The sequence below is a fragment of the Ranitomeya variabilis genome, chromosome 3, assembly GCF_051348905.1.
Source record: "Ranitomeya variabilis isolate aRanVar5 chromosome 3, aRanVar5.hap1, whole genome shotgun sequence".
Classification (NCBI taxonomy): domain Eukaryota; kingdom Metazoa; phylum Chordata; class Amphibia; order Anura; family Dendrobatidae; genus Ranitomeya; species Ranitomeya variabilis.
The window spans coordinates 418,589,398-418,611,713 of record NC_135234.1 but is presented as its reverse complement, the minus strand read 5'-3'; the positions used below and the strand labels follow the sequence as shown (position 1 = coordinate 418,611,713).

Genomic DNA, 22,316 nt, shown 5'->3' with positions numbered 1-22,316 from the left:
CCTTGCACAAAGGCTGAGGTAGCGGTCCTGCTGCTGGATTGTTGCCCTCCTCCGGCCCCCTCCACATCTCCTGGTGTACTGGCCTGTCCCCTGGTAGCACCTCCAGCCTCTGGACACTACGCTGACAGACACAGCAAACCTTCTTGCGACAGCTTGCATTGATGTGCCATCCTGGATGAGCTGCACTACCTGAGCCACTTGTGTGGGTTGTAGAGTCCGTCTCATGCTACCACGAATATGAAAGCACAACCAACTTTCAATCAAAAGTGCCCAAAACTTCAGCCAAAAAGCATTGGTACTGAGTGGTACAGCATGTGAAATTGATTGTCAGTGTTGCTTCCTAAGTGGACAGTTTGATTTCACAGAAGTTTGATTTATTTGGAGTTATATTCTGTTGTTTAAGTGTTCCCTTTATCTTATTGAGCACTGTATATAATATATATATATATATATATATATATATATATATATATATATATATATATATATATATATATATATATATATATATATATATATACATATATATATATATATATATATATATATATATATATATATATATATATATATATATACACTGTATATATATACATACATACACCCCTTGGACCTGACCGCCCCGTGAGTAAAATAAAGTGTTTTTCTTTTGTTGCGGTCAAGATCAGGGGCAGATATACAGCATTATAGACTGTGGCATATCATATCGGTCAAACCTGGTGACAGATTTCCTTTAAGATGGTTGGACACTACTTTTATATTGATGACCTTTCCTTAGGGCTCGTGCAGACGAATGTATATCTTGGGCGAGTACGATCCTTGGTTTAAGCACTCGCTCATTCATGTCTATGGGTCTGTCAAAAGAATCGGTCCACACTCGGATTACATCCAAGTGCAATCTGATTTTCATGGACAGAATGAATGGAGAAACTTTTTTTTCTCTCCACCTCCGATAAAATCGGACTGCACATTAATTCTGTCTGTGTGCGGTCAGTGATTCTAGACTTGTATGGGTTTTTCTCATCTGTGACACGGATAATGAAAAACAGATGTCTATGTGATTTTTCTTGAGGACACATGGTCTGGACAGCTCCATAGACTATAATGGGTACATGTTCTATGCATGAAAACCATGAATTTGATTCATGGACATCTGATTGAGGTCTACAGTGCCCAGGCTCTGCATTAGGACTAGCTCCATTCAGTAACACTGTTCCCATGTCAGACCCCAGGTTTGAGATTTGCTTTTTTCACATTTATCAAATTCCTGCCCTTGCTGAAGAAAACCCTATTATGCCATATGGATGGATTTTCAGCCTCAGAACGTTTTGTTACAAATCTCCCTTGTTAATATTCCGAAATGGGCAAACGATTCTCCAGTTATATTCTGTGGTATGGCAAATCAGTCAAGACCATTTTCCCATGCCACCCTTAAAACGTGTTCATCATTGTGGGGGTGTGATTCTTTACTATAGTCATCCTGACACCAATTCATTAAGACATGCATTTCATACTCCTGTTGGGCGTGTAGGATTAAGATGGATCAAATTTATTAAGAAGCCCATCTTATAAGTGATGTGCCCATCACCAGAAGAGTTACTCCAGTCATAGACTGGCGTAGCATTTCTAGCATAAGAAACAACGCAACTACTGATCAATATGGGGCAATGCTGCCCCAAACTCGTATGTAAACCCCAAATGTCACAACATTTTTCAAAGTGTTTTGCAGCAGTTTTCTGATGAATCAGAGCCCATGTGTTTCCTAATTTTAGAGAGGTCCTTAAGGAAATTCTTGGATTCTGCTAGAAGACAGCAGCTCTGTCATTTCCATAGTGGCTGGTCCGGGTACTACAGATCTACCCCCATTAAAATGAATAGGGGATGGATCTGTAGTACCTGGCTGCAGCCACTATAGTTTTTTAGTAGCTGTTGTGTTTCGGCAGAGTTCAGAGTTTGAGAACTTCTGGCTGGCAACTGACCGGTGGGGTGCCAGGTGTCGCACCCCCACTTCTATCCTAAGATTAGACCATCAATAAGAAAAGCAGTGGCCATCCTCGTTAATGAACATGGTTTACATACTTGTGCTGTTCTCTGCTCCATATCATTTTTAGAAACTGCAGGCGGATGTTTGATATGTACTTTTCCATTGCTGCAGAGGCTGGATTATCTGAGGACAATGCTGTGAAAGTCCTGCGGATTCTGCGGCGAGAGAACCAAAAAGACGCATCCACATCCCTGAAACATACAGCTTTGGCGCTACTAGAACAGGAACAAGCGCAAGCGTCCATTATAACATTCTGCTCAGCATTGGATGACCTTCTCGGAGGCGGTGTGCCATTGACTAAAGTCACCGAAATTTGTGGGCCTCCTGGTATAGGAAAAACACAATTATGGTGAGTTGAGAGGAAATTGTATAAATCAGTATTGTCTACTTATATGTATATATTTAACTCTGCCACATACCGTAAATCCAGAGAGATGGGCCCTTTATTTAGTACAACTTTTTATAGTATTTCCCAAAGGCGTGTTGTGCACATAATTCTCCGGGGATGCATCTGTAGCATCTTTAGGCTGTTCTGCATTATTAATCTGTGACCTATACCTCTTGAAAAAGACCATAAAATCAGTAATAAATAAAATGACCCATATTACTATGACCACACGGTGGATTAAAATAAAGAATATATTCAGGTGAGCAGCAGTAATCAAATGGCAATAAAACTGAGTCCTCTTTAAAAGTGACCTTACAGCAAAATGTTAAAAACAATTCAACTTTTTATCTTAAAATGTTCCATAATAAGCTAGGATTATCTGAAGTTTGCAGCCCACAGCATTGGGCCGCACTACTGAGTGATACTGATAACATTGCTTCTTTCAGTTGAAATGTGGTGAGAATATCTAAAATCACCAAATAGATCAATAGGGCAGATTTACTAATCCTGTCTAGTAGGTAGATAGTGTAAGTCTAGACTAGAATGTATCAAAGGGTTTCATAATAGTTTTTACATCTAGTGCATTTTTAGCCAGCCTAGTTTAACCCCTTCCCGACCCATGACGCCACGTAGGCGTCATGAAAACCCGTGCCAATCCGACCCATGACGCCTATGTGGCGTCATGGAATGATCACGTCCCTGCAGATCGGGTGAAAGGGTTAACTCCAATTTCACCCGATCTGCAGGGACAGGGGGAGTGGTACTTCAGCCCAGGGGGGGTGGCTTCACCCCCCCCCCCCCCCCCGTGGCTACGATCGCTCTGATTGGCTGTTGAAAGTGAAACTGCCAATCAGAGCTATTTGTAATATTTCACCTGAAAAACTGGTGAAATATTACAATCCAGCCATGGCCGATGCTGCAATATCATCGGCCATGGCTGGAAACCCTGATGTGAGCCCCCCCACCCCACCGATCGCCCCCCCAAGCCACCGATCTGTCCCGTATGTTATGACCCCAATGGCGAGGGTCTCAGAGGAACGTGGAAGTCTGCAGAATACAAAAATCCAGCTCATAGGGCAGTGGTAACTGGGTTGACCATATATCTACTCCTAACGCCAACACTAGAAGTAGCCGGGGATCATTCCTACGTTGATTCTAGATGACACGCGCCAGCCGGAGAATCTAGCTACCCCTAGTAGAGGAAAACAAAGACCTTTCTTGCCTCCAGAGAAGGGGACCCCAAAGCTGGATAGAAGCCCCCCACAAATAATAACGGTGAGGTAAGAGGAAATGACAAACACAGAAATGAACCAGGTTTAGCACAGAGAGGCCCGCTTACTGATAGCAGAATAAAGAAAGGTAACTTATATGGTCAACAAAAACCCTATCAAAATCCACACTGGAAATTCAAGAACCCCCGAACCGTCTAACGGTCCGGGGGGAGAACACCAGCCCCCCTAGAGCTTCCAGCAAAGGTCAGGATATAGATTAGGAACAAGCTGGACAAAAATACAAAACCAAAACAAATAGCAAAAAGCAAAAGGCAGACTTAGCTGATATAACTGGAACCAGGATCAGTAGACAAGAGCACAGCAGACTAGCTCTGATAACTACGTTGCCAGGCATTGAACTGAAGGTCCAGGGAGCTTATATAGCAACACCCCTAACTAACGACCCAGGTGCGGATAAAAGGAATGACAGAAAAACCAGAGTCAAAAAACTAGTAACCACTAGAGGGAGCAAAAAGCAAATTCACAACAGTACCCCCCCCTTAGTGAGGGGTCACCGAACCCTCACCACGACCACCAGGGCGATCAGGATGAGCGGCATGAAAGGCACGAACTAAATCGGCCGCATGAACATCAGAGGCGACCACCCAGGAATTATCCTCCTGACCATAGCCCTTCCACTTGACCAGGTACTGAAGCCTCCGCCTGGAGAGGCGAGAATCCAAGATCTTCTCCACCACGTACTCCAACTCGCCCTCAACCAACACCGGAGCAGGAGGCTCAGCAGAAGGAACTACAGGCACAATGTACCGCCGCAACAAGGACCTATGAAATACATTGTGAATAGCAAACGACACAGGAAGATCCAGACGAAAAGATACAGGATTAAGGATTTCCAATATCTTGTAAGGCCCAATAAAACGAGGTTTAAATTTGGGAGAGGAGACCTTCATAGGAACAAAGCGGGAAGAAAGCCATACCAAATCCCCAACGCGTAGTCGGGGACCCACACCGCGACGGCGGTTGGCAAAGCGCTGAGCCTTCTCCTGTGACAACTTCAAGTTGTCCACCACATGATTCCAGATCTGCTGCAACCTATCCACCACAGAATCCACCCCAGGACAGTCAGAAGGCTCCACATGACCCGAAGAAAAGCGAGGATGGAAACCAGAGTTGCAGAAAAAAGGCGAAACCAAGGTGGCGGAACTAGCCCGATTATTAAGGGCAAACTCAGCCAATGGCAAGAATGTCACCCAATCGTCCTGATCAGCAGAGACAAAACACCTCAAATAAGCCTCCAAAGTCTGATTGGTTCGCTCCGTCTGTCCATTAGTCTGAGGATGGAAAGCAGACGAAAACGACAAATCAATGCCCATCCTACTACAAAAGGATCGCCAGAACCTGGAAACGAACTGGGATCCTCTGTCTGACACAATATTCTCAGGGATGCCGTGCAAACGAACCACGTTCTGGAAAAACACAGGAACCAGATCGGAAGAGGAAGGCAGCTTAGGCAAAGGAACCAAATGGACCATCTTGGAGAAGCGATCACATATCACCCAGATAACGGACATGCCCTGAGATAGCGGAAGATCAGAAATGAAATCCATGGAGATATGTGTCCAAGGTCTCTTCGGGACAGGCAAGGGCAAGAGCAAACCGCTGGCACGAGAACAGCAAGGCTTAGCTCGAGCACAAGTCCCACAGGACTGCACAAATGACCGCACATCCCTTGACAAGGAAGGCCACCAAAAGGACCTGGCCACCAGATCTCTGGTGCCAAAAATTCCCGGGTGACCTGCCAACACAGAGGAATGAACCTCGGAAATGACTCTGCTGGTCCACTTATCCGGGACAAACAGTCTGTCAGGTGGACAAGACTCAGGCCTATCAGCCTGAAATCTCTGCAACACACGTCGCAGATCCGGAGAAATAGCTGACAAGATAACTCCATCTTTAAGAATACCAACAGGATCAGTGACTCCAGGAGCATCAGGCACAAAGCTCCTGGAAAGAGCATCGGCCTTCACATTCTTTGAACCTGGTAAATACGAGACAACAAAATCAAAGCGGGAGAAAAACAATGACCAGCGGGCCTGTCTCGGATTAAGGCGTTTAGCAGACTCGAGATACATCAGATTTTTGTGATCAGTCAAGACCACCACACGATGCTTAGCACCCTCGAGCCAATGACGCCACTCCTCAAATGCCCATTTCATGGCCAACAACTCCCGATTGCCCACATCATAATTTCGCTCGGCAGGCGAAAACTTCCTAGAGAAAAAGGCACAAGGTTTCATAACAGAGCAACCAGGGCCTCTCTGCGACAAAACGGCCCCTGCCCCAATCTCCGAAGCATCCACCTCAACCTGAAAGGGAAGTGAGACGTCAGGCTGGCACAAAACAGGCGCCGAAGTAAACCGGCGTTTCAACTCCTGGAAAGCCTCCACGGCAGCAGGAGCCCAGTTAGCTACATCGGAGCCCTTCTTGGTCATATCCGTCAAAGGTTTCACAATGCTAGAAAAATTAGCGATAAAACGACGGTAGAAGTTAGCGAAGCCCAAGAACTTCTGAAGACTCTTAACTGACGAGGGCTGAGTCCAATCAAGAATAGCTCGGACCTTGACTGGGTCCATCTCCACAGCAGAAGGGGAAAAAATGAACCCCAAAAAGGGAACCTTCTGTACACCAAAGAGACACTTTGAGCCCTTGACAAACAAAGAATTTTCACGCAAAATTTTAAAGACCAACCTGACCTGCTCCACATGCGAATCCCAATTATCAGAAAAAACCAAAATATCATCCAGATAAACAATCAAAAATTTATCCAGATACTTCCGGAAAATGTCATGCATAAAGGACTGAAAAACTGAAGGCGCATTGGAGAGCCCAAAAGGCATCACCAAGTACTCAAAATGACCTTCGGGCGTATTGAATGCGGTTTTCCATTCATCACCTTGCTTAATGCGCACAAGGTTGTACGCACCACGAAGGTCTATCTTGGTGAACCACTTGGCACCCTTAATCCGGGCAAACAAGTCAGACAACAGCGGCAAAGGATACTGAAATTTGACAGTGATCTTATTCAAAAGCCGATAATCAATACAAGGTCTCAAAGATCCGTCCTTTTTTGCCACAAAAAAGAATCCCGCACCAAGAGGGGAAGAAGACGGACGAATATGTCCCTTCTCCAGAGACTCCTTGATATATGAACGCATAGCGGTATGTTCAGGTACCGACAGATTAAACAGTCTTCCCTTAGGAAACTTACTGCCCGGGATCAAATCTATAGCACAGTCACAGTCCCTATGAGGAGGCAGTGCACTGGACTCAGACTCACTGAAGACATCCTGATAATCAGACAAATACTCCGGAACTTCCGAAGGCGTAGAAGAAGCAATAGACACAGGCAGGGAATCCCCATGAATACCACGACAGCCCCAACTTGAGACTGACATAGCCTTCCAGTCCAGGACTGGATTATGGGTCTGTAACCATGGCAGCCCTAAAACAACCAAATCATGCATTTTATGTAAAACCAGGAAACGTATCACCTCGCGGTGTTCAGGAGTCATGCACATGGTAACCTGTGTCCAATACTGCGGTTTATTTGCTGCCAATGGTGTAGCATCAATACCCCTAAGAGGAATAGGATTTTCTAATGGTTCAAGAGTAAAACCACAGCGCTTAGCAAATGAGAGATCCATGAGACTCAGGGCAGCACCTGAATCTACAAACGCCATGACAGGATAAGATGACAGTGAGCAAATCAAAGTTACAGACAGAATAAATTTAGGTTGCAAATTACCAACGGTGACAGGACTAACAACCTTAGCTATACGTTTAGAGCATGCTGAGATAACATGTGTAGAATCACCACAGTAGTAGCACAAGCCATTCCGGCGTCTATGAATTTTCCGCTCATTTCTAGTCAGGATTCTATCACATTGCATTAAATCAGGTGTCTGTTCAGACAACACCATGAGGGAATTTGCGGTTTTTCTATCACATTGCACCGAATTAGGTGTCTGTTCAGACAACACCATGAGGGAATTTGCGGTTTTGCGCTCCCGCAACCGCCGGTCAATTTGAATAGCCAGTGCCATAGTATCATTCAGACCTGTGGGAATGGGAAAACCCACCATAACATTCTTAATGGCTTCAGAAAGGCCATTTCTAAAATTAGCGGCCAGTGCACACTCGTTCCAATGTGTCAGCACGGACCATTTCCGAAATTTTTGGCAATACACTTCAGCCTCGTCCTGCCCCTGAGACATAGCCAGCAAGGCCTTTTCTGCCTGAATCTCAAGATTGGGTTCCTCATAAAGTAAACCGAGCGCCAGAAAAAACGCATCAAGATCAGCCAATGCCGGATCTCCTGGCGCCAGCGAAAAAGCCCAATCCTGAGGGTCGCCCCGTAAGAACGAAATAACAATTTTTACTTGCTGAGCAGAATCTCCAGATGAACAGGGTCTCAGGGACAAAAACAATTTACAATTATTCACGAAATTCCTAAACTTAAACCTGTCTCCGGAAAACAGTTCAGGAATCGGTATTTTAGGTTCTGACCTAGGATTTCTGATAACATAGTCTTGTATGCCCTGCACACGAGTAGCCAGCTGGTCCACACTTGTAATCAAGGTCTGGACATTCATGTCTGCAGCAAGCATAGCCACTCTGAGGTAAAGGGGAAGAAGAAAAAAAAAAAAAAAAAAACTCAGAATCTTCTTTCTTATAATCCCTCTTCTGCAATGCATTAAACATTTAATACTGGCCTGGCAAACTGTTATGTGCCTCCAGAGAAGGGGACCCCAAAGCTGGATAGAAGCCCCCCACAAATAATAACGGTGAGGTAAGAGGAAATGACAAACACAGAAATGAACCAGGTTTAGCACAGAGAGGCCCGCTTACTGATAGCAGAATAAAGAAAGGTAACTTATATGGTCAACAAAAACCCTATCAAAATCCACACTGGAAATTCAAGAACCCCCGAACCGTCTAACGGTCCGGGGGGAGAACACCAGCCCCCCTAGAGCTTCCAGCAAAGGTCAGGATATAGATTAGGAACAAGCTGGACAAAAATACAAAACCAAAACAAATAGCAAAAAGCAAAAGGCAGACTTAGCTGATATAACTGGAACCAGGATCAGTAGACAAGAGCACAGCAGACTAGCTCTGATAACTACGTTGCCAGGCATTGAACTGAAGGTCCAGGGAGCTTATATAGCAACACCCCTAACTAACGACCCAGGTGCGGATAAAAGGAATGACAGAAAAACCAGAGTCAAAAAACTAGTAACCACTAGAGGGAGCAAAAAGCAAATTCACAACACCGTAGTCCCCATCGTCCTGTGCTCCGCTCCCCCCGTGCTCCTATGCCACCCCCCTGTGCTCCGACGCCCCCCCGTGCCCCGATCTCCCCCCCCCTTATACTTACCGAGGCTCCCGGTGCCCGTCCGTCTTCTCCATGGGCGCCGCCATGTTCCAAAAATGGCGGGCGCATGCGCAGTGCGCCCGCCGAATCTGCCGGCCGGCAGATTCGTTACAAGTACATTTTGATCGCTGTGATAGGTTCTATCACAGCGATCAAAATAAAAAATAATAAATAACCCCCCCTTTATCACCTCCATAAGTAGGGACAATAATAAAAAAAAGAAAATATTTTTTTTCTTTTTCCACTAGGGTTAGGGTTAGAACTAGGGTTAGGGTTAGGGGTAGGGTTAGGGTTAGGGCATGTGCGCACAGTGCGGATTTGGCTGCGGATCCGCAGCGGATTGGCCGCGGATGCGCAGCGGATTGGCCGCGGATCCGCAGCGGTTTGGCCGCTGCGAATTCGTAGCAGTTTTCCATGAGGTTTACAGTACCATGTAAACCTATGGAAAACCAAATCCGCTGTGCCCATGGTGCGGAAAATTCTGTGCGGAAACGCTGCGTTGTATTTTCCGCAGCATGTCAATTCTTTGTGCGAATTCCGCAGCCTTTTACACCTGTTCCTCAATAGGAATCCGCAGGTGAAATCCGCACAAAAAAACACTGGAAATCTGCTGTAAATCCGCAGGTAAAACGCAGTGCCTTTTACCTGCAGATTTTTCAAAAATTGTGCGGAAAAATCTCACACGAATCCGCAACATGGGCACATAGCCTTAGGGTTAGGGTTGGAATTAGAGTTAGGGTTGGAATTAGGGCTAGGGTTGGAAATAGGGTTAAGATTAGGCTTGTGGTTAGGGTTACGGATAGGGTTAGGGGTGTGTTGGGGTTACAGTTGTGGTTAGGGTTGGGATTAGGGTTAGGGTTGGGATTAGGGTTAGGATTAGGGTTAGTGTTGGGATTAGGGTTACGGCTGTGTTGGGGTTAGGGTTACGGCTGTGTTGGGGTTAGGGTTGTGGTTAGGGGTGTGTTGGGGTTAGGGTTGTGATTAGGGTTATGGTTACAGTTGGGATTAGGGTTAGGGGTGTGTTGGGGTTAGCGTTGAAGTTAGAATTGAGGGGTTTCCACTGTTTAGGCACATCAGGGGTCTACAAACGTAACATGGCGCCACCATTGATTCCAGCCAATCTTGCGTTCAAAAAGTCAAATGGTGCTCCCTCCCTTCCAAGCCCCGACGTGCGCCCAAACAGTGGTTTACCCCCACATATGGGGTACCAGCGTACTCAGGACAAACTGGGCAACAACTATTGGGGTCCAATTTCTCCTGTTACCCTTGCAAAAATAAAAAATTACTTGCTAAAACATAATTTTTGAGGAAAGAACAATTATTTTTTATTTTCACGCCTCTGCATTATAAACTTCTGTGAAACACTTGGGGGTTGAAAGTGCTCACCACACATCTAGATAAGTTCCTTGGGGGGTCTAGTTTCCAAAATGGGGTCACTTGTGGGGTGTTCCTACTGTTTAGGCACATCAGGGGCTCTGCAAACGCAACCTGACGCCCGCAGAGCATTCCATCAAAGTCTGCATTTCAAAACGTCACTACTTCCCTTCCGAACCCCGACGTGTGCCAAAACATTGGTTTACCCCCACATATGGGGTATCAGCGTACTCAGGAGAAACTGGACAACAACTTTTGGCTTCCAATTTCTCCTGTTACCCTTGGGAAAATAAAAAATTGTGGGCTAAATAATAATTTTTGAGAGAAGAAAAATTATTTTTTATTTTCATGGCTCTGCGTTATAAACTTCTGTGAAGCACTTGGGAGTTCAAAGTGCTCACCACACATCTAGATTAGTTCCTTGGGAGGTCTAGTTTCCAAAATGGGGTCACTTGTGGGGGAGCTCCAATGTTTAGGCACACAAGGGCTCTCCAAACGCGACATGGTGTCCGCTAATGATTGGAGCTAATTTTCCATTCAAAAAGCCAAATGGCGTGCCTTCCCTTCCGAGCCCTGCCGTGCGCCCAAACAGTGGTTTACCCCCACATATGGGGTATCATCGTACTCAGGACAAACTGGACAACAACATTTGGGGTCCAATTTCTCCTATTACCCTTGGGAAAATTAAAAAAGTCCGGGCTAAAAATCATTTTTGAGGAAAGAAAAATTATTTTTTATTTTCACGGCTCTGCGTTATAAACTTCTGTGAAGCACCTGAGGGTTTTAAGTGCTCACTATGCATCTAGATAAGTTCCTTGGGGGTCTAGTTTCCAAAATGGGGTCACTTGTACCGGAGCTCCAATGTTTAGGCACACAGGGGCTCTCCAAACGCGACATGGTGTCCGCTAACGATTGGAGCTAATTTTCCATTCAAAAAGTCAAATGGCGCTCCTTCCCTTCCGAGCCTTACCATGTGCCCAAACAGTGGTTTACCCCCACATGTGAGGTATCGGTGTACTCAGGAGAAATTGTCCAACAAATTTTAGGATCCATTTTATCCTATTGCCCATGTGAAAATGAAAAAATTGAGGCTAAAAGAAATTTTGTGTGAAAAAAAGTACTTTTTCATTTTTACGGATCAATTTGTGAAGCACCTGGGGGTTTAAAGTGCTCACTATGCTTCTAGATAAGTTCCTTGGGGGGTCTAGTTTCCAAAATGGGGTCACTTGTGGGGGAGCTCCAATGTTTAGGCACACGGGGGCTCTCCAAACGCGACATGGTGTCCGCTAAAGATTGTAGCCAATTTTTCATTCAAAGAGTCAAATGGCGCTCCTTTCCTTCCGAGCCCTGCCGTGCGCCCAAACAGTGGTTTACCCCCACATATGAGGTATCAGCGTACTCGGGACAAATTGGACAACATCGTTCGTGGTCCAGTTTCTCCTTTTACCCTTGGGAAAATAAAAAAATTGTTGCTAAAAGATCATTTTTGTGACTAAAAAGTTAAATGTTCATTTTTTACTTCCATGTTGCTTCTGCTGCTGTGAAACACCTGAAGGGTTAAATATACTTCTTGAATGTGGTTTTGAGCACCTTGAGGGGTGCAGTTTTTAGAATGGTGTCACTTTTGGGTATTTTCAGCCATATAGAACCCTCAAAAAGACTTCAAATGTGAGGTGGTCCCTGAAAAAAATGGTTTTGTAAATTTTGTTGTAAAAATGAGAAATCACTGGTCAAATTTTAACCCTTATAACTTCCTAGCAAAAAAAAAATTGTTTCCAAAATTGTGCTGATGTAAAGTAGACATGTGGGAAATGTTATTTATTAACTATTTTGTGTCACATAACTCTCTGGTTTAACAGAATAAAAATTCAAAATGTGAAAATTGCAAAATTTACAAAATTTTCGCCAAATTTCCGTTTTTTTTCACAAATAAACTCAGAAATTATCGACCTAAATTTAACACTAACGTGATGCCCGATATGTTACGAAAAAACAGTCTCAGAATCGCTAGGATCCGTTGAAGCGTTCCTGAGTTATTACCTCATAAAGGGACACTGGTCAGAATTGCAAAAAACGGCCAGGTCATTAAGGCCAAAATAGGCTGGGTCATGAAGGGGTTAAGTTTTCTGCAGCTTCCTTGCATGCCTTTATTTAATATACACTTTTTAAAAGTGACTAGTGAGGTGCTACAATGTGTAAAGCCTTTAATAAATGTGGCATCTGATGTATAAATCAGAATTCTGTCTCAATTTGAGACTTTTTTGTTAGTATATCTTTCCCAAAAAAATTACTGCACATCGAGTTTACTGTATGTGTGTAAATACACTCCACAACATTGAAATTGCAACCCCCGAGAAGGAAAAGAATTATGGAAATCACTGGATCAATAGACATGTTAATCTGCAAATGCTGACAAATTGTAAACAAAATGTACAAAACATCTCAATGTATTCCATGGTGAGCATGGTGAGCACACCACGTGTAGAAATGCACTCTTACACACCTTGGCATGCAGTGAATGACACTAGTGGTTGACTAAGGGATGTTCTGCCTCGCTGAATGCACTTGGACACACGAATCATCAAGATCTTCTGCTGACCGCTCCCTTTACAGTTGCCAACAAATGCTGTCCCAGAAATGCTTAATGAGAGACAAGTCCAGAGATACTGTAAGCTATGGTAGCATGATAAGGCTGAAGCACAAGCAACCTGCTGCATGACGTTGTTTTGAGATACTTCTCCTGGAACATTTTGGACAAGTTACTATGACCAGATCAATGTATCGCCAAGCTGTTAGTGGAACTGGAATGCAGGCTAGAGGGTCTGATTGCCATACATTGTTCCACCACACACCATAATCCTTGAAGTGGAACCAGTCTGACATTAGCATGTGGCGGTCTCTTCATGGTGTTGCCCACGTGATGTCCAGATGCTGATCGAAGACTGTAATGAAGCAATGCAGGCTGTAATGAGGCATTGGAGGCTGGAGTGGAGGTCTTTCCTCTTCAGCAATGAGACCCTCTTTTGTCTTGGACACAATTAAAGCCTGAGATTGGTCTGTAGACCACATAAGTGACTTATACTTGATACTGAATAAATTGAGTTGTTTTAAAAAATGTTTCTATTTTTTTTCATCATTTGCAAATCATTAACATATCTATGGATCCTGTGATTTCCAGAATTCCACAATTTCCCCTTCTTGGTGCTGCAATTTAATTGTGGATGAGAGTCTATAAGTACAATGATCATCTAGCTTGGCTGCACGAGATGCTCTCACAAAGGCCGTAGTAAAAGCTGGTGAGTAGGACTCGTTCTCCAGAGACATGCATGGATACACCCATGTTACTTAGGTGTATCCATATAAATGGCCCACCCAAAAAAGTTTGCCTCATCACTGAACATAATGTTCTGTGTAAACTGAGGGTCCTGTTCCAATTTTTGTTTTGCCCATTCTGCAAATTCAGTACACCGATCTGGGCCATCCTCGTTGAGATGTTGCAGCAGCTGGATTTTGTAAGGGTGCCATTTGTGAGTAGCTAATATCCGCCGAAGGGATGTTCGACTGATGCCAGATCGGCGCTCTGAATTTGCAGAATGGGCAAAACAAAAATTTGAACAGGACCCTCAGTTTACACAGAATATTATGTTCAGTGATGAGGAAAACATGGCCCACCCTGTAGATTGTAGGTCCCCTGAGGAGACTAAAAGAAAAAAAAAAAAAGGTTTGTAAACCTGAAAGAAAAAATTATAGAAGTTTAAATCACACCCTTGCTTGACAAACAGGTAATCCCTACATGTGTAGCGCCTATCTAACAGCTGCAAGACATGCAGCCGCAGGGACTCGAACATATTTTTTTGAGCACGCTGAAGACACTCAGCACCCAAGCATGCTCAGATAACACTTTATCCGAGCACGTTCATTCATCACTAGCCACTACTTCTCCCTAAAAAATGCAATAAAAACATATAAAAATGGTATCAATAAAACCATATTTTTGGCATATTTTCTATTCCCCATTGGCCTGGGTAAGTAGAACTTGCTTTGATACATCGGCTACTATTATCTGTCTTAGGACATACAGGGCATCAAGTTCTTATTATATAAACATGGTATCTCTTTAGTCCTCAGAATTTAGATATGCATTATTTCTACCAATTAGCATTATAAGACAGCTATACTTTTACTGCTTTTATCCTTATCTTGGCAAACTGTCATCTGGGATGATTAAATATATTTTTTTCTATGCATGTGACTATTTAATGGCCTATTACAGTGACGTGGCATATTTTCTACCCTTTACAGGTATGGGCAAATATAGTTTGTTTTGATGTATATGTTATCACTTTTAGGACATATAGGTTATCATGGTCTTATTATAGAAACATGGTATTTCTTTAATTTAAGAAATTTTGACATGCATTACCTTTACTAATTAGCATTATAAGACAGATATATTTTGAGGGTCTTCACTTTCATCCTGGCAAATGATACCTGGGATGATTAAATAGTATTGTTTATGCATGTGTTCATATAATTGCCCATTTCATTTACCCTAAGGCTATGTTCACACGTTTGCGGATTTTGCAGCGGATCCGCAGCTTTTTGACGCTGCGGATCTGCAGCTGTTTTCCATGCGGTCTACAGTACCATGTAAATCTATGGAAGACCAAATCCGCTGTGCACATGCTGCGGAAAAAAACGCGCAGAAACGTAGCGTTGTATTTTCCGCAGCATGTCAATTCTTTGTGCGGATCTGCAGCGTTTCTGCACCCATTAACTTCCATTGTGTCAGGCTAATCCGCAGCAAAACCGCAGGTTTAAAAAAGATCTGCAGTTTTGCTGCGGAGTTGGGTGCGAGAAACGCTGCAGATCGGGAGGGGGAAGAGTGTGTGGGTGGAGTGTGGGCGGAGACTGTGCTGTGCTGTGTGTTTGTATGTGTCTGCGGTGGTCTGCGGGGCTGTGTGTGTCTGTGTGTGGGGGTCTGCGGGTATCGCGGGGCTGTGCGGCGATCGCAGGAGTCTGCGGGGATCGCGGGGCTGTGTGTGTCTGCGTGGGTGTGTGCGGGGCTGTATGTACTCGTCCCATCCGGCTATGCCTGCTACAGTGACAGGTAGCCAGATGATGGAACAGTATAGTCCCTTCATCTGGCTAATGTGTTCAAGCTTAGAAAAAAAACCAAATACACACATATACAGAACATAGAACATACAACATACAGTACATACAGAACATACAGTACACACAGTACATACAACATGCAGAACATACAACATACAGTACATACAGAACATACAGTGCATACAACAAACAGTACATACAGAACATACAGTACATACAACATACAGTACATACAAAATACATACAGTACATACAACATAGAGTACATACTCACCATCACCTTGATCCCTGAAGCCATTGATCACCTGTAAAAAAATATTAAAAATAATAAACAAACAATATACTCCCTGATCCGCAGAAATCCAATTAATACGAGTGTCCCATGACCATCTCCCGAGGACAGCTGCCACATCAGCTGATGCAACCGCTCTCCAGGGGCTCCAGCAATACAATGACGGAAGGTATCCTTCCACATTGTATCCCTCCGCCGCTGTGAGAAATAGTTCCTACTCTCACTTGTGGCAGTGCTGTGTGGGAAAATTCCCACACAGCTTTGCCATAAAGTGAGAGCCTGAACTACAGTAACCTCTCAGTGATGCACTGCAGGAGCCATTGTCTCCTGTCAATGTGTCACTGGAGGCCCTATAGAGCAGTGACATCACCCGATGTTACTGTTCTATAGGGGAGATCGTCGTGGGACACTCGTTATTAATTGGACTGCGTCGTACAGGGAGTATACGGTTGGTTTATTATTTTTTATTTTTTGCAGGCGATCGAGTATGGTAAGTATGGTGAAATTAAGAATATTAAAAATACTTTCTTCTGGCTGTGTCTTTTTTTTAAAACTCTTTCACTACTATAAGATTAATAATGGATAGTTGTCTTATTGACACCTCTCCATTATTAACCGGGCTTAATGTCACCTTACAATACAAAGGTGACATTAACCCCTTATTACCCCATATCCCACCGCTACACGGGAGTGGGAAGAGACAGGCTAAGTGCCGAAATTGGCGCATCTAACAGATGCACCATTTCAGGGGCGGCTGGGGGCTGGTATTTGTAGCCGGCAGGTGGGGCAATATCCATGGCCCCTCTCTAGGCTATGAATATCAGCTTGCAGCTGTCTGGCCTTCTGGCTATAAAATATAGTGGGACCCCACGTCATTTTTTTGGGGGGCCCCCCTATTTTAACCCCTTCCCGACATTTGACGTACTATCCCGTCGAGGTGGGGTGGGCCCGTATGACCGCCGACGGGATAGTACGTCATAGCCGATCGGCCGCGCTCACGGGGGGAGCGCGGCCGATCGCGGCCGGGTGTCGGCTGCATATCGCAGCTGACATCCGGCACTATGTGCCAGGAGCAGTCACGGACCGCCCCCGGCACATTAACCCCCGGCACACCGCGATCAAACATGATCGCGATGTGCCGGCGATGCAGGGAAGCATCGCGCAGGGAGAGGGCTCCCTGCGGGCTTCCCTGAGCCCCCCCGCAGCAACGCGATGTGATCGCGTTGCTGCGAGGGTCTTACCTCCCTCCCTGCCTGCTCCAGACCCGGATCCAAGATGGCCGCGGATCCGGGTCCTGCAGGGAGGGAGGTGGCTTCACAGACGCCTGCTCAGAGCAGGCACTGTGAAGCAGCCTGTACTTCTCGCAGATCGGTGATCTGTCAGAGTGCTATGCAAACTGACAGATCACCGATCTGTATTGTCCCCCCCTGGGGCAAAGTAAAAAAGTAAAAAAAAAAATTTCCAAATGTGTAAAAAAAAATATTCCAAAATAATGAAAAAAAAAATATATATTATTCCCATAAATACATTTCTTTATCTAAATAAAAAAAAAAAAAACAATAAAAGTACACATATTTAGTATCGCCACGTCCGTAACGACCCAACCTATAAAACTGCCACACTAGTTAACCCCTTCAGTAAACACCGTAAGAAAAAAAAAAAAAAACGAGGCAAAAAACAACGCTTTATTACCATACCGCCGAACAAAAAGTGGAATAACACGCGATCAAAAAGACTGATATAAATATCCATGGTACCGCTGAAAACACCATCTTGTCCCGCAAAAAACAAGCCGCCATACAGCATCATCAGCAAAAAAATAAAAAAGTTATAGTCCTGAGAATAAAGCGATACCAAAATAATTATTTTTTCTATAAAATAGTTTTTATCGTATAAAAGCGCCAAAACATAAAAAAAATGATATAAATGAGATATCGCTGTAATCATACTGACCCGACGAATAAAACTGCTTTATCAATTTTACCAAACCCGGAACGGTATAAACGCCTCTCCCAAAAGAAATTCATGAATAGCAGGTTTTTGGTCATTCTGCCTCACAAAAATCGGAATAAAAAGCGATCAAAAACGGTCACGTGTCCGAAAATGTTACCAATAAAAACGTCAACTCGTCCCGCAAAAAACAAGACCTCACATGACTCTGTGGAGCAAATGTGGAAAAATTATAGGTCTCAAAATGTGGAGACGCAAAAACTTTTTTGCTATAAAAAGCGTCGCTGGTTTCACACTTCCGTTTTTGTCTGCAGCGTTTTTTGCACAAAAAAACGCATGCGTTTTTTCCCTATATTTAACATTGAAAACGCATGCGGTTTTTTTGTACGCGTTTGGTCGCGTTTTCAAACGCATGCGGTTTTTTTCTGCATGCGTTCATTTTCAGAAATACAACCTGCAGTATTTTCTTGCGTTTTTAAGCACATGCGTTTGTTTGCGTTAAAAACGCATGCATTTTTATCGAAAAAAACAGAAAACACACTGAAAAGCCACCCACCACCATCAAGGTGATAAAGGGATCCAAACCCTAACCCTAACTCTACCCCTAACCTCACCCCTAACCGTTTAATGAACATTTTCTGACAGTCATAGTGCCACGTATTTCAGTGCCACGTATTTCAGTGCCACGTATTTCAGTGCCACGTATTTCAGTGCCATGTATTTCAGTGCCACGTATCACGTATTTCAGTGCCACGTGTTTCAGTGCCACGTATTTCAGTGCCACGTATCACGTATTTCAGTGCCACATATTTTAGTACCACGTATTTCAGTTGCACGTATTTCAGTGCCACGTATTTCAGTGCCACGTATTTCAGTGCCACGTATCACGTATTTCAGTGCCACGTGTTTCAGTGCCACGTATTTAAGTGCCACGTATCACATATTTCAGTGCCACGTATTTCAGTGCCACGTATTTCAGTGCCACGTATTTCAGTGCCACGTATTTCAGTGCCACGTATTTAAGTGCCACATATCACATATTTCAGTGCCACTTATTTAAGTGCCACGTATTTCAGTGCCACGTATTTCAGTGCCACGTATTTCAGTGCCACGTATTTCAGTGCCACGTATTTCAGTGCCACGTATTTCAGTGCCACGTATTTAAGTGCCACGTATCACGTATTTCAGTGCCACGTATTTCAGTGCCACGTATTTCAGTGCCACGTATTTCAGTGCCACGTATTTCAGTGCCACGTATTTCAGTCACGTTTAGGGTTAGGGTTAGGGGTAGGGTTAGGGTTAGGGCTAGGGTTGGAGGTAAAGTTAGGGTTGGGGCTAAAGTTAGGGTTGGGGCTAAAGTTAGGGTTAGGGTTTGGATTACATTTACGTTTGGATTAGGGTTGGGATTAGAATTATGGGTGTGTCAGGGCTAGGGGTGTGGTTAGGGTTACCGTTGGGATTAGGGTTAGGGGTGTGTTTGGGTTAGGGTTTCAGGTAGAATTGGGGGGTTTCCACTGTCCAGGCACATCAGGGGCTCTCCAAGCGCGACATGGCGTCCAATCTCAATTCCAGCCAATTCTGCGTTGAAAAAGTAAAACAGTGCTCCTTCCCTTCCGAGCTCTCCCGTGCGCCCAAAAAGGGGTTTACCCCAACATATGTGTTATCAGCGTACTCGGGACAAATTGAACAACAACTTCTGGGGTCCATGTTCTCTTGTTATCCTTAGGAAAATAAAAATTTGGGGGGCTAAAAATCATTTTTGTGGGAAAAAAAAGATGTTTTATTTTCACGGCTCTGCATTATAAACTGTAGTGAAACACTTGGGGGTTCAAAGTTCTCACAACACATCTAGATAAGTTCCTTGGGAGGTCTAGTTTCCAATATGGGGTCACTTGTGGGGGGTTTGTACTGTTTGGGTACATCAGGGGCTCTGCAAATGCAACGTGACGCCTGCAGACCAATCCATTTAAGGCTGCATTCCAAATGGCGCTCCTTCCCTTCCGAGCTCTGTCATGCGCCCAAACAGTGGTTCCCCCCGACATATGGGGTATCAGCGTACTCAGGACAAATTGGACAACAACTTTTGGGGTCTAATTTATCCTGTTACCCTTGTGAAAATACAAAACTGGGGGCTAAAAAATCATTTTTGTGAAAAAAAAAAAGAATTTTTATTTTCACGGCTTTGCGCTATAAACTTTAGTGAAACACTTGGGGATTCAAAGTTCTCAAAACACATCTAGATAAGTTCCTTGGGAGGTCTAGTTTCCAATATGGGGTCACTTGTGGGGGGTTTGTACTGTTTGGGTACATCAGGGGCTCTGCAAATGCAACGTGACGGCTGCTGACCAATCCATTTAAGTCTGCATTCCAAATGGCGCTCCTTCCCTTCCGAGCTCTGTCATGCGCCCAAACAGTGGTTCCCCCCCACATATGGGGTATCAGCGTACTCAGGACAAATTGGAAAACAAATTTTGGGGTCCAATTTATTCTGTTACCCTTGTAAAAATACAAAGCTGGGGGCTAAAAAATCATTTTTGAGAAAAAAAAAAAAAATTATTTTCACGGCTCTGCGTTATAATCTGTAGTGAAACACTTGGGGGTTCAAAGCTCTCAAAACACATCTAGATAAGTTCCTTAGGGGGTCTACTTTCCAAAATGGTGTCACTTGTAGGGAGTTTCAATGTTTAGGCACATCAGGGGCTCTCCAAACGCAACATGGCGTCCCATCTCAATTCCAGTCAATTTTGCATTGAAAAGTCAAATGGCGCTCCTTCCCTTCCAAGCTCTGCCATGCGCCCAAACAATGGTTTACACCCACATATGGGGTATCAGCGTACTCAGGACAAATTGCACAACATTTTTTGGGGTCCAATTTCTTCTCTTACCCTTGGGAAAATAAAAAATTGGGGGCGAAAAGATCATTTTTGTGAAAAAATATGATTTTTTATTTTTACGGCTCTGCATTATAAACTTCTGTGAAGCACTTGGTGGGTCAAAGTGCTCACCACACATCTAGATAAGTTCCTTAGGGGGTCTACTTTCCAAAATGGTGTCACTTGTAGGGAGTTTCAATGTTTAGGCACATCAGGGGCTCTCCAAACGCAACATGGCGTCCCATCTCAATTCCAGTCAATTTTGCATTGAAAAGTCAAATGGCGCTCCTTCCCTTCCAAGCTCTGCCATGCGCCTAAACAATGGTTTACACCCACATATGGGGTATCATCGTACTCAGGACAAATTGTACAACAACTTTGGGGGTCCATTTTCTCCTGTTACCCTTGGTAAAATAAAACAAATTGGAGCTGAAATAAATTTTGTGTGAAAAAAAGTTAAATGTTCATTTTTATTTAAACATTCCAAAAATTCCTGTGAAACACCTGAAGGGTTAATAAACTTCTTGAATGTGGTTTTGAGCACCTTGAGGGGTGCAGTTTTTAGAATGGTGTCACACTTGAGTATTTTCTATCATATAGACCCCTCAAAATGACTTCAAATGAGATGTGGTCCCTAAAAAAAAATGGTGTTGTAAAAATGAGAAATTGCTGGTCAACTTTTAACCCTTATAACTCCGTCACAAAAAAAAATTTTGGTTCCAAAATTGTACTGATGTAAAGTAGACATGTGGGAAATGTTACTTATTAAGTATTTTGCGTGACATATGTCTGTGATTTAAGGGCACAAAAATTCAAAGTTGGAAAATTGCAAAATTTTCAAAATTTTCGCCAAATTTCCATTTTTTTCACAAATAAACGCAAGTTATATCGAATAAATTTTACCTTTAACATGAAGTACAATATGTCACGAGAAAACAATGTCAGAATCGCCAAGATCCGTCAAAGCGTTTCAGAGTTATAGCCTCATAAAGGGACAGTGGTCAGAATTGTAAAAATTGGCCCGGTCATTAACGTGCAAACCACCCTTGGGGGTGAAGGGGTTAATAGCCAATAAAAGCTACGCAGACAGCTGCGGGCTGATATTCATAGCCTGGGAGGGGCCATGGGTATTACCCCATTCCCAGGCTACAAATATAATGCACCCGGCCGTCGGCTTTCCCCCTCTGGCGCAGAAAATTGCGCGGGAGCCCACACCATTTTTTTCCAAAATTTAAACATTCATTAATAAACATCGGCCTTGCTATTATATATCTATGGATATATCTATAGAGATAGATATGGATATATCTATCTGTAGATATATCTATCCATTTATCTATCTACATCTATCCATAGATCGATCTATCCATCTAGCTATCTAACTATCTATCTCATTCCTTCTATCTATCTAATTCCTTCTATCTATCTATCTATCTATCTCATTCCTTCTATCCTATCTATCTAATTCATTCTATCTATCTATCTATCTATCTATCTATCTCATTCCTTCTATTTATCTAATTCCTTCTATCTATATCTATCTATCTATCTCATTTCTTCTATCTATTCTATCTATCTAATTCCTTCTATCTATGTATCTATCTAACTCATTCC

General features: G+C 43.6%; 1 protein-coding gene across 3 annotated transcripts in view; it reads left to right on the top strand.

Annotated features, from left to right (window-relative positions):
* The window catches only part of RAD51C (RAD51 paralog C), an 82,432-nt gene that overhangs the window by 12,381 nt on the left and 47,735 nt on the right, over positions 1-22,316 (top strand). For all 3 annotated transcript variants that reach the window (XM_077296345.1, XM_077296343.1, XM_077296344.1), the window contains exon 2: positions 2,156-2,393. In XM_077296345.1, coding sequence (XP_077152460.1) covers positions 2,156-2,393 — 238 coding nt within the window. The remainder of the gene's footprint in view (positions 1-2,155; positions 2,394-22,316) is intronic.